General features: G+C 50.8%; 2 protein-coding genes across 4 annotated transcripts; both read left to right on the forward strand.

The window, feature by feature from the left end:
• Positions 1 to 10: 10 nt before the first annotated feature.
• Positions 11 to 7,227, forward strand: PHF5A (PHD finger protein 5A). The gene is made up of 4 exons (XM_030454469.1): positions 11 to 271; positions 2,122 to 2,145; positions 3,553 to 3,719; positions 6,554 to 7,227. The coding sequence occupies exons 1-4, from the start codon at positions 220 to 222 to the stop codon at positions 6,641 to 6,643; spliced, it is 333 nt and encodes a 110-aa protein (XP_030310329.1). The 5' UTR covers positions 11 to 219; the 3' UTR covers positions 6,644 to 7,227.
• Positions 7,228 to 12,695: 5,468 nt separating this feature from the next.
• On the forward strand, positions 12,696 to 22,089 carry TOB2 (transducer of ERBB2, 2). Of its 3 annotated transcripts, XM_030469362.1 has the most exons (3): positions 12,696 to 13,012; positions 17,613 to 17,783; positions 17,880 to 22,089. In XM_030469362.1, exons 2-3 carry the CDS (start codon positions 17,699 to 17,701, stop codon positions 18,719 to 18,721), a joined length of 927 nt encoding a protein of 308 aa, XP_030325222.1. In that variant the 5' UTR covers positions 12,696 to 13,012; positions 17,613 to 17,698; the 3' UTR covers positions 18,722 to 22,089. The 3 variants fall into 3 exon arrangements, with proteins under 3 accessions (XP_030325222.1, XP_030325220.1, XP_030325221.1); XM_030469360.1 differs by having other exon boundaries at positions 12,697 to 13,012; positions 17,613 to 22,089; XM_030469361.1 differs by lacking the exon at positions 12,696 to 13,012 and adding an exon at positions 14,085 to 14,259 and having other exon boundaries at positions 17,613 to 22,089.
• The last annotated feature ends 5,394 nt before the right edge of the window (positions 22,090 to 27,483 follow it).

The raw sequence follows: 27,483 nt of genomic DNA on the forward strand, positions 1-27,483 counted from the left end.
GGGGTGAGGGTCTTCTCCAAGCGGGAGAAGGTAACGGTGGAGCGGCTCTGCAAAGAGAATTTTTTCGGCATCCCTCCCTTCCGGGGCTTCGGTTTGTGGCGGTGCCTTGAGGGGACCCTGCGCCCACCCCGGCCAGGACCGGGGCCGGTGGGCGGTGCGGGTCGGAGGTGAGTGCACGGAGCGGCGGCATCAGGAGCGCCAAGCGGTAGTCGCGTCGCTATGGCCAAGCACCACCCGGACCTCATCTTCTGCCGCAAGCAGGCGGGCGTGGGTGAGTCCCGGATCGGTTCCCCCCCCCTTCCTTTCCGCCTCCATACCTCTCCCGCTCTCCTCTGCGGGGCGAGGGGCGGGCGCGCGTGTGAGTGCCGTTAGGGGCCGTTAGGCGTGCGCGTGGCCGTTAGGCCTGGCAGGGGAGGAGAAAGGGGAACCCGCGGGCGGGCGGGCGCCTGGCTCCTCCCTGTTTTATTTCCCTTTCATTTGCACGTTCTGTCGTATTTTATGGGTTCTTCCCTCGTAGTAGGAGAGGGACAGTTCTTAGGGAAGGCCTTTGGCGCTACTGTTGTCCCGGGTATGCCTCTCGCAGGTCCGTCCTGACGGGCGGGGGCTTCTGGGCCTCTTTCGGTAGGGGCTGTGTGGCTTTAAGGCCTGCGGAACGGTAGCCATTCTCGCTCCTCAGGGTAGAGGGAAGGCAGGTGACATAAGTGGCTGAACACGGGAAAATAAGAAGTTGATTTTTCTTTACTCCTGGTGACGTTGGCCGTATACCAGCACAGCCATGAGAATGAGCAGAAGGCTGCCGCTAATTCTGGGAGCATTCATCTGGCTGCTCGGAAAAGTTATCTTCCAGGTTTTAGCTTTATGATGAGCTTTTAGTCATAGAATCATAGGGTGATTTGGGTTGGAAGGGACCTTGAAGATCTTCTAGTTCCAGCTATGGGCAGGGACACCTCCCACCAGACCAGGTTGCTCCAAGCCCCATCCAACCTGGCCTTGAACACTTCCAGGGAGGGAGCAGCCACAACATCCCAGGGCAACCTGTGCCAGCACCTCACCACACTCACAGGGAAGATTTTTTTCCTAATGCCTTAACTAATTATCCCCTCCTCAAGTTTTAAACTATCCCCCCATGTCCTCTTGCTACACATATGTGCCAAAAAGTTCCACACCAGTTTTCTTCTAGGCCTTCAAGTATTGGAAAGCCTCTATAAGGTCACCTCAGAGCTTCCTTTAGACTGAACAATCCCAACTTCCACAGATTGTCTTCGTAGGGGAGGTTCTTGTCCTTTGGGTCAGAATAAGGACTGATAGATCTTAAAGAAGGATAGTGCATGATTAGAAATAGAGATAGCTCTTGTTGATTTTTTTTTCCCACATCTTGGAAGAGCAGATTTAACACATAGTTGCCTAAAAGAACTGTAAAGATTCCATTTAAAAAAAATATTCAGCTGCACTGTCCATAAGCAACTTCTTTCTAGAATACTTAATGCAGCAAACAGTTTGTCTGTGTTGAAAATTAATTTTCAGTTTGAAGAATTCCTTGACCCTCAAACTTCAACTGAATTGCTATCTAGTCTTTGTGACTATGTACAGCTGGTCTTTAGAACTTGATATTTATGGCATTTATCCAAATTAGTGGCATCATTGTTGTCAGTTTTCTAGACAAGTGAAAAGACTCCCAAGATAGTTTTAACAGATTTCTATGGTAGATGTAATGACCTTCATGTTACAAAATTAAGAAGACATTTGCTTTGCCTTAAAGAGACACTTGATTTTTCTAAATGTTTTTTTCTCATTAAACCAGTGTAAAGGCTATTCCAGGACACGTGTAGGATTTCCTTCAGTCGAGTACATTGGCTACGTTTGAAATGGAATAATGAAAATACAGTTTTCTTACTGTCATTGGGTGTCATTGCAGATTGACAGTGGGTCTAAACTTTGATCTTTGTAAATACATCTCATTGTTCATTATTTATTTGTATTTATGCTAAAACTGTTTCTGTTGTTGACTTTTTTTTAAAAGACTGCCTTCTGCAGAAGGTAAATATTTGACATTCAAGCTTGTAGTTACTTATATTTTTCTCCTGCTTCTGCCTTAAATAAGTTTTTTTCTTCTTTTTGCAGCAATTGGAAGACTGTGTGAAAAATGTAAGTACAACTCCTACGTATAGACTCTTGAGAACATGGAGTTGCAGTTAGAGCATACAGTTTGGATTTGGGGATTGGACTCTTTGCTTTAACCATAAACTTGATGACACTCTTGGAGATGGGAACAGTTGCGTTTTGCAAGTGTAAATCAAGGTATACTTACAAAGTTATATGCTCCAGTATGTTGTCACACCAAATGGTGCTGTTCTAGAATGTATGCTGTCAGCATTTTCAGTGGCTGAGGCTACATTGACTTCTTAATGATTCCTTGTGATCTGTAATACAAAATGATCAGCCTGATCACTTCAGAGCAGGAAAGAAAAAAAAACGCATGCATTTTTGGAACCCGACTTCTTCACACCTTGAGAGAGGTTCCCTTCAGCATCTAGGAGAATAAGAAAGCAGGGGAAGGTGGGTGGCATCTAGAGTTAGAGCATAAAACTCCCCACAGAATCACCTGTAGAAGAGGAGAGTGAGTATGATCTGTCATTAGGACCTTGTAGGGAAACACAGCACACAAGGCAACTAGTTCATGACTCAAAAATAAGCAAAGTGGGAAGGAGCACAATCTGAAGCAACAAGATTGTTTTCGAGAACACTTAGCAGTGAAACGGATTCCCATTGGTAGTAGTTGAGGGCTGCCATGCTGGGGATTTAGGAGCAGGTTAGATGAGCTGTTTGTGGGAGTCAGGATTAGATGCCTTGGGAACTGGTAATAGGATATGAAGCCTTTCATCCCTAGGTCAGTGTTTTGGATAAGATCCAGCACAGCAGAGGCTGTCAGTGGCATCTGATGGCTGCTTGCCTGTATGATATGAGAACTTGAATTTCACTCAGTTCCTTCTGAGAAAGCAACAGCAACCTTTGTGAAGTGGCTGTTTATGCCAGTTTGCCCTTTCTTTGGCCTTCTCACAGATGAAGAATTACAGGGACCATGAGTACAATCTTTTACTTCATCTCTTTGAGGATAGTAACTCCAGACTTTTGTTGATGTGGCTCTGTCGGAGAAGCTTACAGTGCAGCTTCTGTGTAGGTAAGGACAGTAGTCCTGTCTGTACAGCATCTTTTCTACAAGTGAAAAATACAGGAAAAGTTCCAGAGTAAAAAGTAGTCGTATGATCTAAGCAGGTGTTAGCTAATCACAAAAATTACTTTGTGTTTCTTCTCTGATTGTGAATTCATGAATAAATTAAAAAACTCAAATATTACAGGCTACTGGCCTTTGTTCCTCTCAATTCTGTGCAAATACAAAGTTGCACCTGTGCCCACACATTAAATAAATGTCTGCAGTTCAGTTTTACTGCCTTTGAGTGTACAGGCAAGTTCTTTGACCATGAAGCTTTTCCCCCTCGATGTAAGGGTGGAGAAATGGACATTCTGTAACCACAGTCTCTGCTGTACTTGCAGGTGATGGCAAATGTGTGATCTGTGACTCCTACGTGCGGCCCTGCACCCTGGTGCGCATATGTGATGAGTGTAACTACGGCTCCTACCAAGGGCGCTGTGTGATCTGCGGGGGTCCTGGAGTGTCTGATGCCTACTACTGCAAGGAGTGTACCATCCAGGAAAAAGATGTAGGTTGTCATCCAATCTTCTGTAGAATTGGTTGTCTTTCTTTACTGGCCTTTAAGGGACCTAGAGCTCCTGTAGTTAGTGTTGGCACTTAGGATGCTTGGGCTTCACTACCAATGTCGGCACTGGCTTTCATTACCTTGTACTTCCCCTGTTGGTAGTTGCCTGTATTTGCAAAGTATTTTGAGATATTGTAGCATTTTGAGTTATTGTAACTCTTAATCCTAAAGAATCTCTTAGAAGACTATTTTTTGCACTGCAAGCTCCCAGTCTGCTTCCTCCCCATGCTGCAAGTTAACACTTTAAGTTGTTACCATACTGGAACTCTCAGCCTAGGTTTTATCAGAGGCAGACCTGTTCCAGACACTGCAAAGGCAGTGGTAGAAACTCCTCACTGAAGTCCATAGCACTGTGGAATCAACACCTGTGTTTTCCTTTGGATTACAGCAAAAAGTTAAATCTTAGTGTCCAGTGCCTGCGCTACTAATAATATTTTACAAGCTTAAAGTTTCTTGTACAATTTCTGTGGTTTATGATTTCTTTTTTTATTCTTTTATGGAATGTCCTATATTTTAGACAATTTTTTTTCCTGCAAACACTTTCTGGTGTACTGATCTCTTATTTCTGTAGTCAGTGCAATAATCTTCTTGTGCTGAAAGTTAGGTGCTGCACATGTGAAGTAAGGCAGCTGTTCACCCCCTGTAAGGTTTTTGTTAATATCCAACACCATGGAGGTGGAGGACATGAAAAACTGCACATTTTGCAGTGGTAGAAATGACCTTAGGGAGAAGCAGGAACATGGTGCTTACAGTTGCAATATCCCCAGAATATGGATCTGATATCTGGGAGAGTGCCCGGTAAAGGTTGTTTGGGTTTTGGTGCTTTGCAAATACCATGCTAATGCTGAGGGGAGAACATGCTGAGAGAATGGTTCAAGTTCATTTAAAGGAGCATGTTCAGCACAATCAGTTGTTGGTTTAATTCTCTGCAGTACCTATGTTTTTTCTAGAGGCCTGCAGCTAAATTTGGTAGCAGGTCCTAAATACAAGTGGTGTGATGATGGTACTGCCTCCTGCTTTAGAAATCCTGTGGGAAACAACACATTTGTTGAGTTGCCTTTGGAACCAGGACACCTGGCTTGATAGAGCTTATCGTGCCTTGTTCAGGTGTGGAAGTAGCCAGCTGACCTGCAATGTGTAGAAAACAGCTAGAGGAGCAGGAAAATAACAAATGAGAACAGAGGTATTTTGATAGGTAGGTGAAGGCTGCTATGGTTGCAAACAGTTGTTCTGGACCAGCAAACACAAATGTTAGGGATTATTGCAGATGTGAAGCTGCAGATCCAAACCAGATTGACTTGAAGGATTGAAAAAGTACGGGCACAGGTGTAAGGTGCCAGGAACAAGAAAACTTGAGTGTGCTGACTGTCACTGTTATGGTAGTTGGTACTGATGTAAATAAGAACAAGCTCCAAGGTTTCAGTCACAGCACTTTCATCATCCTCAGAGAAAGACTAGTAAAGATAGTGAAGGAAGAAAGCAAATGGAGTGAGGAGGTGGAAGGTTACTGGGCATGAGGCAAAGGGCCTGTTTACTCTTGGTTCTGATGGGGGAAACAGTGACATTGTTTCACCTCACTTCTGTCTTCGGATAAAATCCCACCTTGTTGCTCAGGACAGCTCTGAGTTGTTTCTTGGGGACAGCAGCACACTCGTGTGCTGCCTCTGTAGGAGGAGGTGGAAGAATGAACAGAGCCCTGCAATAATGCTGTCAAGATTGTCACAGACTCCTTGGATCGTGGGAGGCAGGGCTTGGAGTCTTGCTACAGTAGTTCAAAATCAAATAGGGGGACAGTATGGGTTATGGGGGGTGTATGGAAGAGGGATGATTTCTTCCCCCCTCCGTTCCCCTGTTATTTCTACCCTGCAGACCCTCTCCACTGAGCTGCATCTCCTGCACAGGAGCAGATACCTGTGGGGCGGCTTGGGTGCAGTTTCTACAGCAGCTGACATCTGCCCAGAGGCTTTTAAATCTAATGCACTCAGGCTTACACAACAGCCAGGGACAAATGTTCCTCTGGTGGCTGGGCCCCTCACAGCTACTGTTGACAGCCACACAACATTTTGCCCCTAAGAGTTAAGCAAGAGTCTGGACTTAAGTGGCCCACAAACAAATGTCTCATTACACTAAGAGGTGCATCTCTGGTTTGTCTTTGCAACCACACCTCTGAGGCGGGTGTGCCCTGCTTCACCTTCTTCCTTTTCTTGTGGCTTTTTTCACCATCTGCTGGAATTCAGGTACAAGAACTTAACCCATATAGCTGCTGTGAATGGCTGTCCTCTCCCAAGATGACCATATAGCCTCTGCAGTTATCAATCCAGGATGCAGGAAATAGGAGATTCAGTTTGGCTTTTACAGCTGAGAGGGGTCCTTAAAGACAAGAATGACTTGGTGACATCTAAAGGAACAGGAGGGGTTTTTTTTGCTAACAAGGTGAAAGGTTATTCTGGGCCCTATAAATCCTGTGCATTCTAATTTAGAAAGAATCCAAACTTGAAGCACTGAGCATTGTTTTTAATAAACTGCTGATGTTATACAGTCTGTTTTCCATCTTTACCCTAAGGAAGAGAAATTGCTATTATAATGTTAAAGAGGTGTCCATCCTCTTCTCTGTCCACTCTCTTGCTGGTAGTAACCTGAATTGGAGGGTAGTTTGTCTGCATAGGTGTTCAAGATGTATGTTGAGGACAGGGTGAGGAGTGTGGGAACTGAGCACCTACTAGAACTATAAGTGATAATGTTCTTTTTGCCCTTCTTCTAACTTCCTGTTCTTTCAGAGAGATGGTTGCCCTAAGATCGTCAACCTGGGCAGTTCCAAGACAGATCTCTTCTACGAAAGGAAAAAGTATGGCTTCAAGAAGAGGTGATCCTATCTGTACATGGCTACACCTCCTGTCCGGTTGGCAAGAGGGTCTTGGAACATCTCTGGACTTTTATTGAAAACTGGTTGATTATCTTCTTCTAAATTCAGTAATACACTTGGGGTTGGAAAAGTAACAGAGTGGGTGGGGACTGAAAGCTCATCAGAACTGACTATCAGAAAGAGCAGGTGAGGATTACTGTCTGTTACCTTTTCAGAAGCTCTGCTAGTAGTTGTCCCAGCTCACTATAAAAAACCTGGTGGGCAAGTATTTAAGCACAGAGGGGAGCAGCTTGGTAAAAAGCAAGTGTCCTTTTGTGTATTCTTACCCGACCTCTCAATTGTTATAAATTGCCCCTCACCATCTGTATTGAGGAACAAAGCACCAATCCCATGTGCCCGCTTCCCCCGCCCCTTTTCTCCAGTATATTTCCATGCTGCCCTGTTTTGTAAGGAACCTGCTCATGGCTGGTGCCTTCCTAGGGAGAGCCCAGCTGTTCCATGTTTTCTTTGACAGATTAATCCAAGGCTATTTCTTGTAACTGTTTCTGTAGGATGCATACCAATAAACCTTTTTCCTTTTTTTTTTTTTTTTTTTTTTTTTCCTTCCTTTTTTTGGATAACAAGGATTTCTGTCTGGTTTGTTCTGTGCCTAGCCTTTCTGGAGCTTTCTGGGGACACACAGGATTAGCCCAGCCACAACCACACAATGGGTTATCTGGTTTCTGACAGTGCCTGCTTATGGCCATGTGACCTTGCTGCAAGGAGCTTCAGGGAATGGTTATCGCTTTTGTCTGCCTGTGATCCCAGCCACTGATCATTTTGTCCCGTAGCGTGAGGATCGCTGAGCTTGTAACCCTTATCCTAGCTAATACGGCTGTGGATGTTGTTTCACCATGCAAACATCCAGTCCCATTCTAAAACCTACTAAGCTATTTGACTCGCTTTCCTGTTCTTGTGAATAAGTTAAAGCCTCCCCTGCTGTAACTGGAAACCAACTATTGTGTTCCAGGCTATTAGCCATGTGCATGCTGAAAACTGGAGGCTGCTTGTTTGTCAAATAACAGAACAGACTAAAAGCAGTCTGTTGGCTCAGCAGAGCTCTGGGAACAGGCACCTTTATGCAGAGGCAGAACTGAGTTCCCTCATTAATGTGTACACTCCCCAGATGATTAAATTAGGGTCCTAGCTCAACATGCCCTGTGGTCCTTAAAGCCTTCATGGTCTAAGCAGAGTGTGTGCTACAGGAGTCTCTTTGTGCAGTCTTAGGATGCAGAGCTTGGTTTGTGCTTTTCCAGGATTTCAGTTATTCCCCTGAGGCTAGTGCCAATTTCCTCTAACTCCTGTCCAGCTTGAATGCCTCTTCTACCTGTTCCAGCCATTTAGGTGTTTCCAACAGGCTGACAAGTTGTAATCATCCTTCCCTTAAAAGTCTTTTCTTCCTGATGGAGCTGGTCCTACAGTCATCTCAGATGCTCCTCCCTCTCCTCCTCCCAGCTATTAATTCTGTCAGGTTCCTCTTTCACGCTTTTTGCAGTCCTAAGAGTATCTGTATGTCATCTTTATTGCATTATGGTTCCCTCACACAGCTTCTAACACAGTTAATTGTTGTGTAGACGCCCTCTGACAAGATGTTCAGAGCAAACTGATTCTCTGGCTCCAGCATACCCACTCTCTCAAAGCAATTCTACCTCAAAAAGCAGCTGCCTCTTGTTTCTGACAGGGAGGTCCATGTTGGAGCCATTATCAGCCATGTTAAATTCTGTATTTCTTTGAAGTCAGGGCATTGCATGCAGATTTTTTTTTTTTTATCTGGAGCTTTATCGCTTCAACCAGAAGTTATCACTTGCTCTCAGTCAGGCCTCCCAAAGTATCATACTAGGAATGTAGAAGTTTTACATGTATTTTTTTTCTTTCCCAGAACTTCCTGAGATAATGAAAGTTGTCCAGTGAGGACAGAAAGAAATGAAGTTTGAGTTATTTCTTTTGTCTCAGAGTTACTGTCCCTGGTGCAGGGAACCGTAGAAGATCTAATTTTAGAGCAGCCCTTGTTCCCAATCATTTTAGCAGGATGACCCAGGCAGGGGTTGCTACAGAGAAACAAGTGTCCCCATCCCTTCCCCACCCCCCAGAACGGCTGTTGTGTACTTACTTTCTTGGCACTCTGGCTGCCCTCACTCAGGCTGCTGGGTATATCAGTCTGCATCCTGGCAGCACTGAGAGGTAAGCTGCCATTTCTGGTTGTTCTGAGTCACTGGGCAGGTGGAGAGAGGGAGGGACAGGCTTTCCCCACTTTGCCTTGTTTGCTCAGACAGCTCTGGGGAGGATGCCAAATGCTGCTGGTGCTCAGATCAGTTCAGCGCTGCTGCCTTTCTGGTACTTTCAGAGCATGGATGGGACATTGCCCTGAAGCTGCTAGTTCAGACAAGAGTAATGGATATAGTTGGATAGCCCAGAAAAGCTCAGCCTCGCTTGCATGGTGGTGATTTCACCAGCAAGTAAAACTCAGGCAGAACCCCTAGAAAAGTGCAATATTACTTCCCTAAGGAGATGTTAAAGTACTTGTGCAGTAGATTTCCTGGTGATGCTGGAGACCACTTGCTAAAAGGGTGTGCTTTCCTGCAAGGGGGCAATGAGGCAAGACATGGCCTGCTCCTGCATGCCTCCCAGGCTCTGGAAGGGCTCCATCAGGCCGGGGACCCTCCAGCAAGCTGATTCAGGGGCTCTCTGGCTGCCAGCTGTGAAGCCACTTGCATGACAGCTGCCAGGCAGGATGCGAGGGACGGCTGCGTCTGCAGCAGCTGAAGCTGCGTGGTTCTGCCTGCAAATCCTAATTGTGTGGAGCTAAATGCGTCTCCCTGATATTACTTGCCTAGGTAGGGTGATTGGGTTATAGTGTGTTGGGTTTTTTTGTTTCTTTTTTTAATCAAAAGGTTGTTTGTTATGTAATAAGTAAAAAAAAAAACTTTTTATTTCAAATATTTACATTGGGGGAGGGATGTAGGGCCTCTTGGCCTATTAAGTAATTGGCCTCTGTTGCCAGTACTAACAAGGAATTGCTGCATTCTGAAATTTAGATGTTCCCTGTCACCTCGTTAGACCACCTACCAGCCACAGCTACAGCCAACCTCAGAAACTAGCTCTGTAATCCACCTCTCATCCTTTGGATCATCTAGAGCTTGTCCTGACAAAGCCCTTGAGCCCGAAGTGTTACCTTTCTTTAAAAAAAAGACAAAACAACACCCAAAGCAGGGAAAAGGCCTCGAGTCTGCTTGTGAGCTATGCCTGAGAGAGCTGCCCAGGCAGAATCCCACTTTTCTGAAATTTTAACTGCATAGGTGCTGTTATTTATTTGTTACGGGGTTTAACTGGAGATGTTGTTTGCCTGTTTCAGTAGCAGGAAAGAATTTTTCATTTCCTTGGGGCTGTCACATGACTTGAACGTAAAGAAGACTCAGGGTACGGCAGCGTTAATTACCCCCGATTATAACCTGACCGCCCTTCCTTGGCATTAAATAACCCAGCAAAGCCATCCCTGTCCCGGCGGCAGCCTGGCGATTCCTTCCCCTCCCCGCATGCACGTGATTCGGCAGCTTTGCTTTGACGTAACAACCAAATGGCCGGGGATGTGTGAGCGGATAGTGTGACAGAATTCCTCTGCCTGCATGTGTACCCGGCCGACGCGATAATTAAAGGAGCGCAGTCAAGGCGCAAGCATTTTAAAGAGCCCCGATGTGTAACACCCTCCTAGTAACACCTTATTAAAGCAACAATAGAATTTTAGAAATGTAATTGCCTTTTTTTAATTTTCCTAATGATGCTAAGAATAGCACGGTCATTTTAATTTCCTGATCTCTGGCTGACAGAGTGATTTTGTTTCCAGCAAAGCAAAAGGAGTATTTGGAAGAAAAAAAAACAACATTATTTTGTTACTAAATTCTTTTTAAACTGGGAGTGATGAAAATAGGGATGCTCATAATAGCTCTCATGTATCTTCTCTTTATTATCTGCCCTCTTTCTCTTTTCTGCAGGGAAAAAACAAACAAACAAAAAACTTCAAAATTTGTTTATTTTTAATCAGTGGGCAAATGAGTGAGGGTGGCTGCTATGATGAGGAGGGACAGTAGTAACAGATGTCTTAACACAGGTTGTTGGCTGCCCTCAGAAGTTCTCATCAGTGACAGTGGCAGTACCTACCTAAGGTAAAGAGTTCCTGAGCAAGGGAGGACGCACCAAAGCCAGAAGGTTTGTGAGGATCTTTTGTGGGAACAGGGCAAGAGGGAACTTTGTATTTCACTTGGGAGGCAGTTGCTACAGGATGATTGAACCAGGAGGAGACAGAGCAGCTCTCAGAAGTGCCTGAGGTCTTTGTCTCTTTTGAAAATAGGTGATACTCGTTCAGAGATGACTTTATTATGGAGAAGATTAGATTCTGAGATGGAATCTCACTACGGTGGGATTTTTCTGGGAAATTCTTCAGAAGCCAGGCAAAAAGAACATTTCACTGGCCAGGCAAGGGACCCCTGCTGCAACAGGGACTGCTGGCAGTACTTTGGTGACTGAGACTGGTTCTCCCTCGCTGCTCTGCTTGTGTCAGCTGTGAGGAAGGTGCCTGATCCATTGAGTTGGTGTCTGTGTGCAGAACACAAAGCCACGTGGCGCCAGGTGAGTGCCTTCAGCGGGCGGCTGTGCCTCAACAACTGGGAGTGCAGGTGCCTAACACCTGCCCAGGACCCTGACAGGTGTCTGGGTGGCCCCAGGGATAGTGACCTCCACAACTGCCCTTCACCGGAGCAGCACACAACCCCCACCTTCAACGAGCCGCGGCACCGGTTTGCCTTACGGCCCTGCCGGCCGCCCGGAGCTGCGGGACGGCGGCGGGGGCCAATCCGGGGAAGGTCGCGGCCGCCCGGGAGACTCTAACTCCCGGCAGCCCCCGCGCCGCGCCCGGCACCGCCCTCCGGCACACACCCCCTACGGCTCACTGGCTGAGGGAGCGCACCAATCCGCAGGCGCCGCCGGGCCAGGCCAGCCAATGGGAAGGCTGTTGCTAACACGTTGCAGTTATTTTTAGCACGGCCGCCGCTCGCGCACCTTGCGGTCCTTCGCCTCCGCCGCGGTCGGGCCGGCCCTCTGGTGATGGCGGAGGCGCACGGACGTGCGGTGACAAAGTAGTCCGGGGGTTGTGCGCCGCGGGGCGGGGGGAGCGGTGCTGTTGGGGCTGAGGCGCCCTTCCTGCCTTGGGGTGCTCGGGCACGGGGACTCGGGAGCGTGGTGCTCGCCCCTGCACTCTCCGAGGTGACACCGGCAGGACTCCCTTGGCGTTGACCCCTTGTCCCTTGAGGAGCCGGGCCTGCAGCTCCTTGGCCTCCCCATCCGCGCCTACTCTCATCAGTGTCACAGGTCCGGGGGTCCCGGCGTGTTTACAGTGAGGGAGGGGGCAGGGAGCTGCCTCCTCACACCCTTTTGACGGCCTCGCCCCACCATTATATAGGGGCTTGGGGGTTCCAGCATAGGAGTTCCTAAGATTTCCCCGGGGTCTTGCAGGGGCCTTGTCCCTTCTGGAGTCCAAATCCCCCAGTTCCCCCCCTTCATCCAGGGGACGGTCCTTCCAGCGAGCCGTGGCCTGAAAGCACCAGGCCCCCCCGCCTGCTGGGGGCAGCCGCTGCTAAGCTCCCCATTGTGCGGGGGGGCGAGGAAATTGCCGGCCCACTCTTTCACTCCCCGCTCGGTCCTCTGGCTGCGCCCCCTCCCCGCCTCAGGCTAAGCCGCTTGGGGAAATCCTCAGGTCAAGCCTCATCCCCGCTAAGCCCCCCGCCCCTTCCGTCCCCTGGTGTCCAGGATCCCCGGTACCAGGCGGCGGGCAGCGCCCCCGCTGCGGCTGCTGCACCAGCAGCGACGGGGGGGGAGGGGGGGGAAAGGGAATTAAAGCCCCCGGTCCCCTGAGGGCGGGGGGGGAGGGAGGGAGATCCAGCGAACAGAGAGGGGAGGGAGAAGTAGTCCCGGCCCGCCCTCCAGGGCCGCATCACGCTGGGCAGGAGCGCGGATCCCTGCGCGGGGTTGCTAAGGGTGAAAGTTTGCCGTGAGTTGGCTCACTTGGGGCCAGGGCGCGGGTGGTTCCGGGCCGGCGGGGCGAGGAGAGGCGGCGGCGGTACAGGCGACACAGGCACCGGCACCCGCATCCCCACTGCCTGGCGCACCACCTCTGGGCCACGCCGCAGCCCCCGGGCCCGCTGCGCGGAGGAACCGCACCATCGGGGATAAGACGAGGGAGGGGACGGGACGGGGCAGAGACCCTTCACGCACTGCCCGGGCTGCGCCCACCGGCCCCCGATCACCGCCGCCACTAGCCGCCGGCCCTGGAGACGCGGACGAAGTAAGTGGGGCTGGGGGTGCTTCCCTCTCCCCACACTCTTTCTCGGGCCGGGTTCCCCTAGCCCGCATCCCCTTTGTGGGCTGGATCTGAGGGGGGTCAGCGTCCTCCTGCCACCGCCCAGGGAAGGAAAATTTATCCCACCGTGAGGCTGCCGGCCCCTGGTGAAGATGATTAATGGGGCTTCAAGAGATGAGGGCTATGTGGGGGTGAAAGTCATTGGGTCGGTGATGCTTTTGCTATGCCCTAGTTCACCATTTTGTTCGCCCCCCCCTCCCCCAGTCTGATGGGGTGTGGGGGGGTACGGACGACGACCGGGGAGGGGTGCAGCCTTGAAGAGGACAGACTGGGCCCGGGGGCGGCAGCGGGCACCCGGGGCTGTCGGGGGAGGAAGGGAGCAGGGGGGAAGGTGTCACCGGGGTGTTTGCCTTCTTGTACGGCGGATCCAGCTCCCCGTAGACTTGGGGGGGGGGGGGGGGGGGGGAGGGTGCGTGAGGGGGGAAGAAGCCCAGCGACAACAAAGGCGCTGCTGGGGCTGGGCTGGCGCCGCCGGCCCCTCTCCCGGCGGAGGGGCTCTGCCTCCCCCATGAAGGTGGGAGGTAGGGGCTGGTTGGCTGGGGTGCCCTTCGTGGGCACGGCCGCCCCTGGATAGGGGTCATGCGGCTGCGGGGAAAGGTCAGGCCTTGAGGTTTACTTCGAACGGCGGGGAGGGGTGGAGGGAGGGGTGAGGGAGTTGTCGGGGGTGCTGCATCCCTCCACCCCACCCCGATCCTCAAGGCCTCAAGGGCCTCCGCTTGTGCCCCGCCGGCTGCGCGAGTCATCGGCTCGCCCTTTTGGGGAACCTTTCCCTCCTCCCGCTGAAAGGTTCTTTTCGGGACCTTGTTTGCGACCCCGCGTGTCCCACCGGGGGGGACGGGCAGCGAGGGGGGTGGTCGGGGTAAGACAACGAGGCTTATGGCCCCCTGAGCTCCGTCCCACAGCTTGGAGGGGGTAGAGCGGGGGCTGCTGTGGGGTGGGAACGCGCCTCCCTGTCCCTGTCGGGAGGGGAGGGGAAGTGAAGAAGGGGGTGGCTGCTCGGCGGTCCCCAGCGCCGGGCCGCGGGGCGTGTTCCCCGCCGTGGGCAGCTCCGGGGCGGGCGGGGTACGCCAGGGCGCATGTGCCGTGGAAAATTTTTGTGTCCTGCCCCAGCCGAACCAGCGCCGGGCCGGGCCGACCGCGGGGTGCCACGGGAGGCGTAGTCCGGGGACGAAGTAGGTCGTGGGGCGGGGAAGGGGGGCCAGGACTACAACTCCCAGTGTGCCCCGCTGATGGGTAGGGGGGAGGTGGGTAGAGGGAGACTGTCCGAGTCCGGACGGGTCACAAGAAATGGCCGCACTGCTGGGGAGGGGGCGGCTGCCTGCCTGCCTCGGGTGCGTGTCCCGGGAGGGGAAGGGAGCCCCGCTGCCATCCCAGGGTGGGATTTGAGGGAGCGGGGCTGGGAAGGAGTCCTTGTGCAGGACTCTGAGCGGGTGCAGCCTGTTGTGGGACCACCAGTCGTCGTGGCAGCCGCCTTTAAAGCTGCTGGAGGGTGAGGAGGCAGCCAGCCGCTCCCCGGGGGCCAGACCTCTCCTGGGAGCTTGGAGGGATCCAGGCAAGGTGACCCGCCGTGTTGGCGTAGCGAGGAGGGGAGGGCGGGCGGGCGGGCATGGTTCCCCTGTGTGCTCTCCTCTCCTGAAAGTGATTATTTGGCCTCTCTCCCTCAGCACATCGGTGAGCTGATAAACGGGGGGTCTGAGGGGGCTCCTGCCCCCTGCAGAGCAGGGGAACAGCCCTTTGTTCTCTGTCCATGCCTGGACGTTGTTTCTGCCCGCGGTACTGTAAGGTTTTTACTTTAGAAATGCTGGCACTGCGGGCAGGCCTCTCTTCATGGACAACGGGTCAGAATACCTTTTACAGTTAATATTTAGTTGGGGGGGTTTGTCTTGGACCCATGCTTCTTCGGCTGTGTTGGTTTGGTTTTTTTTTTGGTTGGTTGTTTTGTGGTTTTTGGGGTTTTTTTTTTTGTTTGTTTTTTTCTTCTTCTTTTACTACTATGTTATCACATTTTGTTGCAGTAGAAAGAGACTGAGGGGATCCTGCTGGAGCGCATCTTACCACGTCAGCAACCAGAGGAGTCAGTGGTATCTCTGACTTCTTGTGCCTTTTGCAAGTATCAGCAGCTACCTTGGCAGCTGTTGGTATTATTAGACTAATTAACTCATCTTTTCCATAGTCAAGGTACAGAGTATTCCCGTTCTAGGAAACGGAGTACTTCTTCAAGAAAAGAAAAAAAAGGAGGCAATGTTTTCCAATTGTATCTCCTTGCTGTCTTCTTCAGAAGGTTGATGAGGATGTGGGCTTCTCCAAGTGTATTCAGGCAATTGTGTTGCAAATAGGGTGATAACAAATTTTGACCTTTGCTCCTTTCCCAATCTGTAGTTTCTGATTTCTTAATGGATTTTTCATCTCGATTAGAATTGAACACAAAAGATCAAAAGATTTACAAACTGGCCATTCCACTTCTGCTTGATTTACTGGGATCCCAAACTCTCCTTTCCTTCGGATGCCCCAAAGCTAAAGGAGCAAGAGGGGGCTGCATGTAATCCTCCCCCTTGAGGTACTAGAGGCCATATAAGCTCCTGCTGATGTTTAGGTGTGGCCTTTCAGGGTTTGCTTTGTGCCCTTCTCTCTGGAAAATGCTCCGTCTCCGTGCCAGGGTTCCTGCGTTCTGAAAATGGCTTCTCCTTGATGGCGTCTGGAAAGCTCTGGTCGTTTATTTCTTTGGTGTTCGTGTGTTCTTACTTGATTTTGGTCAGGTCTTGCTGACCTACCAAAAAGTTGTTACACTACAGTAATTCTTTAAATAGGTTTTAAAGGCAAGATTTGTTTCCCTCTTTTGTATTGCCTGGCTACTGTGTTTTTTGATGTTACTGAGTCAAATCCAAAGGGGATTCCCTCCAGAACTGACCACCTTGTTGGCAGACTTAAGGTGTGGGTTCTTCTGGTTACCATGATTCTGAAGCCAAGCCTCTCAACTCAGACTAGTACAGATAAAGCAGAATCCTCACCCCCTTTTTTGTAATAAAACCTCAAAATACTTGAGGGTTTCTTTAAAATTTATTTAATCCTTCTTGTTCTACCAAACGACCAAGCAAACAAGTCTGGTCAGTTTTTTTCTTCCTCCTGACCTAGGCCAGCATGGATACCTGGTTGTGCTGCTGGGATTCCCAGTTTTTCAGAGGAATGCTGACGCTGTGTGTTTGTACTCCATCCCCACCCCCAAATAATTGGCACAGGTCATAAACACAGGCTTGAGTGCTGCGTGAGAGCATCTCAGAGGCCCATTTTAGGAAGATGGTTGAACACGGTGTGTCTGAGTAAGGTGAGGGCAGCTGAAGATAGACCGGCCTCTGACGAAGCTGCCAATTAAAAACTGGATATTCTGCTTCCCCCTGGAGAGGAGTGGAGGCTACTGGAAGTGTGCTTCCTCTTAAAAAAAATCTGTGGGATTCATTTTCTTAGGATGAGTGACAGACCACAGGTGCTGACCTACCTGGGTTTTTTTTTGTTGTTGTTTTGTTTTGTTGGGTTTTTTTGTACCCAGACAGACATTGTTTGCCACTCTGTGTATAACAGGAGAGCTCCGTGTTGTGGTTTTTCATTGTGCTTTAGTGGGTTCTTTCCATTTCAGAGGCTTCCTCACAAAGGAGGGGAGGGGGATTACTTCAGTCTTTGGCAAGCAATTCCAGTTTTTATTAAGCAGGTACCTGCTCCTGGCAGACCTCATCTTCCCCCTGTGCAGGGGTAAGCGATGTGAACTGTACTGGACGGGCTGCTGGCACACGTGTGTTTTGTGGCCACGCCACATGTTTCCTGCCCCCCTTTTTCACTGAATTAAACTGGGATTTTAGGCATGTAGCTGGGCAGAGCCTCAATTGGGTACACTTAATAAGATACAGGAGGAATGCAGGCTGGCAGCTGGTGCCCTCAGCACTCTCCCTTGCTCCTTCTCATCCCTCATCTGTGCTTGTGCCAGCAGGGCACAGCACCCGTCACGACCACCCGGCCTCCCAGGGGAGAGAATTGTCCTTCATGGGAGCCTCAGTAATGCTGTGATTCTGTGTCTGCACAAGCTGCTGAGCAAGTCACGAGGCTGTTCAGCTCGTGCACTCTGGTCTGGGGAAAGGCTGGTGCAGGTGAGCCGTGCTGGAAGCAGTGTCAGGGCACAGGGAGGTGTGGTGTAGATGTGCCGAAATGGCTCTGCCACAGCGGACAGTTGGCCCGCTGGGTTTCAGCAGTGGTACTTGGCAGTGGGGTAAGTGTAATGTATGTGCCTGTGTGCAGGTGGTAGCTACGCCCTTATTTCTTCTGTAGAGAAGCAGGGAAACTCCTCCCTGCCGGCATCTCTCTGTTTCCAGGGCCAGCAGATTCGGGGCAATTCTCCCAAAGAAGGTGGCTGCTCATCGGTGTTTGCGCAAATCGCTCGTTCCCTTTTTGTTAAGGAAAAAGTGTGGCTGTTCGTCTCAACAAGCGTCGAGTTGTTGTGTTCTCTCATCTTCATCCATCCTTTTCTCTCTTTCCCTAGGTGGGTTTGGAGCCAAATCTTGTCTATGTGCGTGTCATTTTGTCTCTTCTAATACGCTGCCCTGACTTGCTTGTTGCAAAGGGAGTATGCATCTGGAGATCAAAGTTGCTCTTAACTTCATCATCTCATACCTGTACAACAAGCTTCCTCGGAGGCGGGCAGACCTGTTTGGTGAGGAGCTAGAGCGCCTGCTGAAGAAGAAATATGAGGGTCACTGGTACCCAGAGAAGCCTCTGAAGGGCTCTGGCTATCGCTGTGTTCACATAGGGGAGACGGTGGATCCAGTGGTGGAGCTGGCAGCCAAGCGGAGCGGGCTGGCTGTGGAGGATGTGCGTGCCAACGTGCCGGAAGAGCTGAGCGTCTGGATCGATCCTTTTGAGGTTTCCTACCAGATCGGTGAGAAAGGCTCGGTTAAGGTCCTCTACCTGGATGACAGTGAGGGCTGCAGCGCCATGGAGCTGGACAAAGAAATCAAGAGCAGCTTCAACCCTGACGCCCAGGTATTTGTCCCCATCGGCAGCCAGGACAACTCGCTGTCCAGTTCTCCATCCCCCTCCTTTGGCCAGTCGCCCAGCCCCACCTTCATCCCTCGCTCTGCCCAGCCCATCACTTTCACTACTGCCACTTTTGCTGCCACAAAGTTTGGCTCTACCAAGATGAAGAAGGGCGGAGGAGCCGGAGGAGGGGGTGGCGGTGCAGGGGCCGGGCAGCAGCCCAGGATGGTCAGGTCTCCCACCACCAACCTGCTGAAGCACAAGGGCCTCTCCCTCTCTATGCACTCTCTGAACTTCGTCGGGAGCGCTGGGAGCCAAGCCCCGCAGTCACAGCTCTCCCCCAACGCCAAGGAGTTCGTTTACAGCGGGGGTTCACCGGGAGCCAGCAGCCTCTTCTTTGATGGTGTTACCAGTGAGAGCCAGGCCACCAGCGTCCCGCCAACATCCCAGTTCAACGCCGGCACGGGTGGTACCTTCGACATGGCTCAGGTCTTTGGTGGCAGCACCAACAGCCTCTTCTTGGAGAAGTCGCCCTTCGTGGAAGGACTCAGCTACAACCTGAATGCCATGCAGTATCCCAGCCAGTCGTTCCAGCCTGTCGTCCTGGCCAACTGAACACAAGGAAGGAGAGTATTCCGGGGTTGGGAGGGAGGGTGGGGGGGGAAAACGAGAAAAAAAACAAACAAACAAAAAAGAGGGAGAGAAAAGGAAAATAGAAATATACAGAAAATATTCAAATCTTATAAATATAGCTTCTTGGGAAACGAGAGAGCCCAGTGTTGTTGCGCTGTGCTGGCAACGCTCCTGAAGCACTGACTTGTTTTTTAACTCAGTCCCTGTGCTTTTTTCCTACTCACTTTTTTACTCCTTAAATGAGTCTTGGGATATTTTTTTTTTTGGTTTGTGTTCCCCCCCTCACCCCCACCTTCCCCCCAGCCCAAGACTGGTGCAAACATAGGTCATGATGCTCCTGATTCCCTGCATCCCACCCCAGCGCTGGACACAGGGTCCTTCCACCTGGGTGTAGGGACATCTTTGTACCACCTCTCTGGAGGAGGGACGAGGAGAAGAGGATGAGCCAGTGTCGGTGCAGATGTGCACACACCTGTTGCATGATAGCCAGAAACGGGTGGGTGGGATTGCTTTTCTGTGCCCATGGGTGTAGACTGTTGTGCTGCTGTTGCTCCAGGCTTTCCTACCCCAGGCTGGCATCAGCTGTTTTGTCTGTGCTGGAAAGCAGTGACTCTTCTCCTTGACCACCTCCCAGCACATAGCAGGGAGGGCAGTGTTACTGTGAAATGGCTGCTTCCTGCTCTCTTCCTTGTCTGCACCTCCAGCAGTCGCTACAGGAGAGTGGAGCTTTGAGCTGAGTGACTGTGGTTATTGTCCCCTTCCACACCTGAGTGGGAGGGCGGTGGCCTTTCTGTGCCCTCTTGGGGCCGACTGGCCATTTTGGGTGACAGCCTTGTGTAGGACACCACTTGCCTGTCCCCATGGTTTGGGGAGGTGGCGCTGAGATCCCCCTAGGAACCTGCCCCTGCTTCCTTGGACCTTCCCCTGCCGGGCAGTGGGGGCCAGCATCCACCTGTGGTCATCTGGGATGGCATCCTGGGTCTAAGTTCTTGTTCCCTGCTGTGAATTCATCTTCTTGTCTGGAAGAGGGGATTCCTTCTGTTGTACTCGGGCAGTACTACTTTTGAGGAGGAGAAGGCTATGTTGTTGAAGCTGCTTTTGAGTGGTAGCATAAGAGTTTGTGCTTTCAGCAAGATGTGTGCACCTGACTAAATCCCTTCCCCTGCCCTTCTGGAGGAGCAGGAGGAGGTGGCTGATCTGGTGTGGAAGGGAAGCACCTAAGCCTAAGCTTATCATTCCAGCCAGGTTATATCAGTGTGGATGGTGGCAGGTATAGAGCAGGGTGGGGACAGGCACTCCGAAGTCGAGTGGTCATCCCAGTGTGTGAATCTGTTGTGTCTCCCTTCTGCAGGCTGGATCTGGGAGTGCTCCTGCAACTTTCCCCGGGACAATGTGCTGCAGTCGGGTGGTAGTGGCTTTTCAGCTAGGTTGCTTCTGTGTCAGGAACTCTTAAAACCCACCTTTGCAGGAAGCCAAAGGAAGGCTGCATCTTGCCCAGGCAGGGTGGAGGCTCTCTAGGTGGGTAGGAGGTCTCCTTGGAGGCAGTTGTGGGAGTATGGAAGCGTGCAAAGAGGAGAGAGATGGAAATGATGAGACTCCAGGCTTTGAAGTTCTCAGTTTAAAAGAAATATAAGCTTTTTGCTGCCTCCCAAACTTAAGGTTTGGTTTTCTTCTAATGATGTCTCTGGAGCACCCTCTGAAACCCACTTCTCTCTGTATGTGTTGAACCAATGTGCTCTTTCAAGACATCCCTGTTTCAGGGGAGATGAGCTTGAACTTGTGCTTTTCCCACTCCCTTCCCCTCAAGTTGAGGTGAAGGCACTCCATCCCTCCTGCAGTTTTGTTGCCACTGCCCCTTTTCTGTTCTGTCCCAGGGAGATGGCCACTGCTGGAGTTCTTTCAAGGAGCATTTCCAGCACCCCCTTTCCCTCACTGGGTGACAAGGGAGACACAGTCCCCACCTCACACCCAGTGTGGGTTCCCAAGCAGGCTGCTTCCTGTTGGGCAGGTGGGCAGGGAGAGCAGAGCCCCAGCCTGCTTTCCCCCAAACCAGCACCCTCCATCTCAACCCTGTGGGTTTCCAGACTAGGACAAGTTGCTGAGGAATGGTCAAGCTGTTGGGTTTCCATTTTTTTTTTTTTTTTTCCCCCTTCAGCCCCCACACTTGCAGATGTTACCACTGCCACCCTGTCCTTCTCCCCAGGAGTGTGCTGCTGAGTGCCAGCCCACTTGCCACATTGATCTGAGGGACCCAATCCAGTTGTCCTTCCTCCCCACACCTGGCCAAGTCACCAGTGAGCTTGCTCTCCTCGTGCACAGAGAAGAAGAGGAGAGGTGGGGATGCCCTCCCCTGGCCACCTGCTTATGTGTGTGAAGCTTTGATGCCGCTTTGCCCTGCCACACGTACTATACCTGCTTTAAAAATAGTGGTGTGAGTGGAAGGAGGAAAAGAGGAGGGACCAACCTCTTTGTATCTTAAAAGGAAAAAAGCGTGCTTCAGAAACGTTCCTCCAGCATCAGGCAGCAATGGACACTAACGGCCTTTTCGGGCCTTTTCTAGTCTTGGATGTAGGCGTTCAGCTTCAATTTTATTTTTTAAAAACCTGCACTAATTTACCTGGTTTCTTAGGAAGAGAAGAGAGAAAATTTTTTTTTAACTTTTATTTTTTATGGGTTTGTGTTCTTTTTGTTGATGTCTGTTTGTATTGAATAATTTGCTACATTTGTAAAATGTAAGAGGTATATATAATATATGTATATTTCTAACGTAAAAAAAAAAACAACCCTGTAATTTTTTTCTTTTCAAGATTTTTTCTTAAAAAGAGGAGAGAAAAAAATATTTTTTCAGGAAAAAACTTTAAAAAAAAAAAAGAAGTGGTGAAGATTCCTTTCTCCCCACTCAGCTTCCCTCCTTTCCTTCCCACCCTTCTCCAAGGAGTGAATTGTCAAGTTGCCTTGTGGGAGAGAATGAGTGAAAGAGAACCGAAGTCTGAATGTCTCCAAGCAGAGGGTTTCTGTGTGTTCTCTGCTTGGGTTTCTTTCTGAGATGGGGGGCTACTGAGAGGGGGACCCAGGGGGTTACTGTCTTTTTTTTTTTCTTTCTTTTTGTTTCTTTTTTTTTCTTTTTTCTTGGTTTTTTTTCTTTAGCGAAGGAGGAATACAATCAGAGTTTTGTATTCAGAATGTTGTGCAATATTTTGGAACGGGACATTGGTGTGTCTAGAGATTTAGTTAAAAACAAAACAAAAAAAATCCACAAAAAAAAAAAAAAAAAAAAAGGTTGATCAAATCTGTACAGTTTCTATTGTTCCAGATTTTTTTAAGTTTGTATTAAAAGCATGATATAATAACCCGTTGTCATGTGGTGTGTGTTTGGTGGGGAGAGAACCCCCCCTTCTGCTGTGCCTGTTGCCAGGTGAGGAGGAGGGACCCAGCCACTGCCTGTCTTGGGATGAACCATTGCTTGGTGTCTTCCTGTTGATGATCCAGGTTTGGGGTGCACACGGTGTTGGGAACAGCCCGGTGATGCCCAGGCTTGTGCAAGACACGAGGGCATCTGTCCCCCTGACCTCTGGCACTGCCAAGAATAGCAGTGGCAGAAGGAAGAAGGGGTGGTGTTCCTGGCCTTCCTGGGGCCTGCTGTGATTCAGCTCCCTGGGGTGGGGGGTTGGAGAGTTGGCTGCGGTCCCTGGGGGTGAGCAGGAGAGCAGAGTTCCTAAATTACCCGCCTGCTGCGGCAGCTCGCCAGGGCCCTGGCCTGTGTGGGGCCAGGCTGAGATCTGTCTGGTGGTGTTCTGTCTGGGGGGTAGATGGAGCCTTCCCAGGCAGGGGTTTCTGCAGAGGGGGATCTGCTTCTGGGGGCTTATTTTTCTTTCCTCTGTGTAAGCCAGTTTGGGTTTATCCAGGGGTATTTGAGAAGCAAAGGAAGCCTCGAGGTGCATGTGCAGGCTGTGCCTGCCCTACTGTGAATGTTCATCCAAGGTGACTTTTGGGAGCAGGGAGAGCTTGAGGCTGGATTATGAGAATGAGCAGCGAAGATTTAAGGTCCACTTTTGTTCCAACCTCTCATTGCTCAGCTTTCATAAGAGTTTCTGAGACAGCTGCTCCTTTTTAGCAGTGTGAGAGGAGATGGCCCCTCTGCGCTGTGGAAGATACTGAAGTGCCTGTCCTTGCCACGTGTGCTGGGTGGCTGTGACCCAGCTTCTCCAGCCCCACCGATGTTCCTGCTGCCTCCTGCTCGAGGGGTGGCTCACGGCTCCCCACGCTCCTTCCTTCAAAAGCTGTTGAAGGAAGCTGCTCTGGATGTACTTGAGGAAAACAAACTGGCTGCTGGCTCCCGCTAGCATCCCTACCCACACCCCCTCAGCCCCTCTAGCCTGAATTTCTTCCTGGAAGAGCTCACACTGGTTTGCCCTTGGCTGTGCAAGCCCCACATTGACTGTCAGCACAGTCTGCTAAGCAACGAAACTATTTTTTTCCCCTTTGTGTCTCAAGCCCCTTGTAATCATTTATCTAAAGCACGCACAAACGCTTGCCCTTAGACATGTTTCTGGAAATGGAAAATCGAGGGTGGGTATGTGCCTTCCTGATCCTTGCCCTGCATTTGCTCAGCTCTGACGCAGGGAGGCACAGAGCCTTTCCCTTTTTGGGCACAGGTACGCCGAGCCTGGTAGGGCCTGGAATTGGTTCACAGCTGATAGCTTTGCAGCCCGGGCAGGGATTAGGGAACGGGCTTAGGAGAGCCTTGTTCCTCCTGAGTTCTTTGCCCTAGTGCTGCCTCAGGGAGCCTGAGGGGTTTGGGGAGGTGAAACACCCGCCTGCAAGCAGAGTGCCAGGACAGGGATCTGCCCTCCATCAGCAGAGGTGCTGGAGCCTCCGTGCTTGGCCGGTGCCTGGGTGTGGAAATATTTGCTGAATGTTTGGGCAGTAACCAACTCGGTCCCCAAATAAGGTGCTCCAGCAATGCATGGTATCAAGATAGGACTTGTCTCCTGAACTCTCCCAAGTGAGGGGTGTGGGGGTGTTGTTTAGACACTCGTCACAGGGGACTCCGTTATTAAGAAGGAAACTTGCAACTTGAGTCACCAAGCGGGCGGGCTCCCACCTGAAAGGAGGAGACAGCTTGGGTAGAAAATGCCACTCTTCAGCCTCGGGCTTTCCAGTCTGTAAGAGGGGTGGTTTCTGACATGAATCTGGATGGATGTTCTGGGGGAGGGAGGGGGCTGGTGCCTAGAGGAGAGCCTTATGCAAGTGTGACGAAGAGCGAGGCAGCTGTGCCTTGGACTGCATGTTTTAGATACAGACCCAGAAAAACAGCCCAAGTTTGCTCCAGCAGGAGAGCATCTCCCATTGCCCCAGAACCTCCCGGAAACTTGGGAATGTTGGGATTGAACAACACAGCGCAGGCGTGGCGGACAGCGGGTGCTTCCCTGTGTCCCGACACTTGCCGATGTGCCAGGACTAGGAGGTGGAAAAACACCACTGCTGGGGGGGGGGAGCTGGGACCTGCCGAGTCCTTGGCATTCCCAAGGAGCACTCCTGCCAATGCCACCTGCTCCTCCCTCACGTGGCTGTGACCCTGCAGTCCTGGCGGGTGCAAGGGACAAAGCTGACGCCACAGGCACGAGGGGACAGCCAGGTCTTCCCACTCCTCTGCCGGAGCACGGGCACCGGCCAAGAGTCCGGCTGTGGCCAAGGCTAGCCATGTCCTAAACCTTGTGCTTTTTCCTTCAGTTTTTGTGGCCGGGCTCCAATTCAAACACGTCCGGGAACATACTCACCCCGTCGCTTGCAGAGCTGTTCTTCCAGTGTCCCCCCCTGCTGCCACCTGCCTGGTCAGCTCCAGAAACCTGGGCTGCTTTTTGTAAAGCTGCTGAAGAGTGAAACCCCCAGCCCCAAGACACCCCAGTGAAGGCAATGCCAATTGGTGGGGCAGCCAATTCTTGTGTGGCCGTTGCCAGAAGCAAAAGTGATTCCAATGTGGTAAATGTGGTAAATGTGCCCTGGAAGGAGATGGGATTTTTATTCCCACAAGAAGCCTCCAGAGGCACAGCAAGTTTGATAGGAAAAAAACTGTGCAAATAAGTGCCAAGTTTTGCTTCTTTGCCTTTAGGAGGGTCACTGAGGATGCAAACACGGTACCTACATTATTCCACAGATGCTGTGACCTAGTTGGGGTTTGATTTGTTGGGTTTTTTTTTCCTGTTGGCCTCATGCAGCCTGACTGCTGAACGAAGCAGATCCCTGGGAGGGAGCATGTCCCTCCCACTCGGCAGGGTGTTTCCACCAAGGACAGAGTTTTTCCTTCGAGTGAATCAGCCAGAAACTGCCTGCAGGTTTCATCAGGAAAAAAAAAGAAAGAAGAAGAAAATCCAAACTCAAAGTTATCAATGCAAAGTGATGTATAGGGAGGGTAATGCACAGTGTTGTTCAGTGTTGTTGCAGCAGGACGTGCTTCTTCCATGGGCCTTGCTTTGTCCACAGAGCTCAGTGAATTCACACAAGGACCAAGCCCAGCGTCCCTCAGCAACAGGAGCTTTTGCAGTTCCAGATCTCCCCGTGGTCAGGTTCAGTGTCAACATGGGCTGCTCCTGCAGAATCCTGAGCAACGTCATAGCAGGCCCTGGGCACCTTTCCAAAATCTACCGAGGTCACCCTCCATCTGCCTGTGCAGCACCCACAGGGGGAAAGTGAGTGGCTGAAGGGACGCGAGAGAACCAGAGGAGAACAGGAGAGATCTCCTTTGCCAGGGAAGTGTTGGAGTGGGACAGATTGGCAGCATGGCAGGGAACATGGGGAAAGGAGCAACAGAGGTGTCTGGAAGACCATGAACACGATCCAGGGAAGGGCTGGGGGCAGAGGGAAGTAGCACAGCACCCAGGGGACACCCAGGGTGTTTACACACAGGTGCAAATGGTGCAGGGAGGCAAGAGAGGCTGAAGTCCCTCACCACCAGGTGAAGCACTGCATGTCCCCAGTGACCCACCATGGGTGGCACCTGTGTGGGCCTCCTCCCCTGCTGGCACAACCCAGCTTGACCTCCTTGTTCCTGCCTGGCTTCCTGCTTGTCAAACTCCCATTCATGATTGTCCTCCAACTCTACCCCTGGGCTGGTTCTGTCATGGTGGCTCCATGTCCTCCCCTCTGGGGACATGCCCAGCTCTTGCAGGACACTGCTGAGTCACAGTGCTGCCATTGCCTCTGGCACAGATGTGGAGATGCCAAGGCTCTGGAAAGGGCTGCAGAATCATCGTGCTTGTGGGAAGCATGAGCGCCAGGGCCAGCACCCATCAGTCTCTCCTGTCACCTCACACCGATCCCGCCTGCACCGGGAGCTGCACCAAATGGGAAAGGGGGTGATGGAGATGAATGGAGACACACTGAGGGAGGACAGCTTATCCCCTGCAGCCACACCATTGCCAGCCATCCACTGTGGGAGGGAAATGGTTACTCAAACCCAGACAAACATAAGATCCAACTAAATATCCCCAGGAAGGGCACAGGTGGGCTGTGATGCTCTGAGGAAGACCTGAAGGTGCCCAGCACTGCCAAGGAGAGCAACCTCACTGCATAAGCAGTCACTGCTGGTCAGGGCATTGAATTCTACCACCTACAGCCTCAGTGTTTACACATCAATATAGGGAACCACAAGTTGCTGATTTTTTTGAAACATCGATAAGAAAACTTTTAAAAAACTTTTATAATTCCAGATTATAAATCACAGCACAGTCCAAGTGCATAAAACCATGCGAGAGAGAGAGAGCTGACTTGGTCCATCAGAATAGAAACTTGCCTATTGAGGCTAACTGGACAATACAAAGCCAGCTAAGAAAGAGTACTTTATTTTGATGAGATTTTATTTTTAATCTTAGAATTATTATCTTTCTGCAAAGGCACAGTGCTCTTTGAAAAATATTATTTTCCTCCGTGGAGGTACTTGTTCTGGGAATCTTTTGACCAAACAGTGCACATAAGTAGAAACCTTCCCCAAGCCAATCATTACAGAGGTGATATATTGGAGACTTCAATAGCCCCACAGCAAGTAGAGGATCATACACCACCTAACAAAAAAAATACTCCACCAAAGTCATATTAAAATGGTGTTTATTGGAGGAGAGAACCACTGACCACATCTCTTTGTCATACAGATACCACAAAGACAACACCACGGCTGAGGAGATTTTCCTGCTTTATATTTTTAAGAAAAAACTGCAAGCTTCCTAGTGTACACCTTAAAATGGACCTGAGTCCATCCAGCCTGTGCTCCAGTGTTTTAGACTGTGGGATGCCTGGGACTGAAGTGCTGGCTCCTCTGAGTATACAGCGTAACTTCTGAGAGCTGCTGCAGGGACTCTGGGTCCTCCAGCAGCACTCATTGATCTCTGCCCCCCATCACTGAGCTTTCCTGGAAGGCAGGATGAACTCGTTGAACAAGGCTGTCTGAGGACCACAACAGTAATCTGCAAAGCATGCCTAGGAAGTGGAGGTCTGTGTTAGTAACTGGGTGCTGACCCTTCCCTTGCCTGGCCAGTAGAGCTTCATAGTTCAGAACCGGTTGGGGTTGGACTTCTTCCTTTAACATACCTGGAATGTCCTGCAAAGTTGCACAAGTGTCTGCCCCACAGCTGCTCTGCTCATGTAGTGCTGCAGGAGCTGGTGGGAGCTGCCCATCACCATGAGGAAGCCACAAAAGCAAGAACACAGCACCCCACCAGAGAAGGCCGTGTCTCCTCAGTGGTGCAGCA

This window comes from Calypte anna, chromosome 1 (assembly GCF_003957555.1).
Source record: "Calypte anna isolate BGI_N300 chromosome 1, bCalAnn1_v1.p, whole genome shotgun sequence".
NCBI lineage: Eukaryota > Metazoa > Chordata > Aves > Apodiformes > Trochilidae > Calypte > Calypte anna.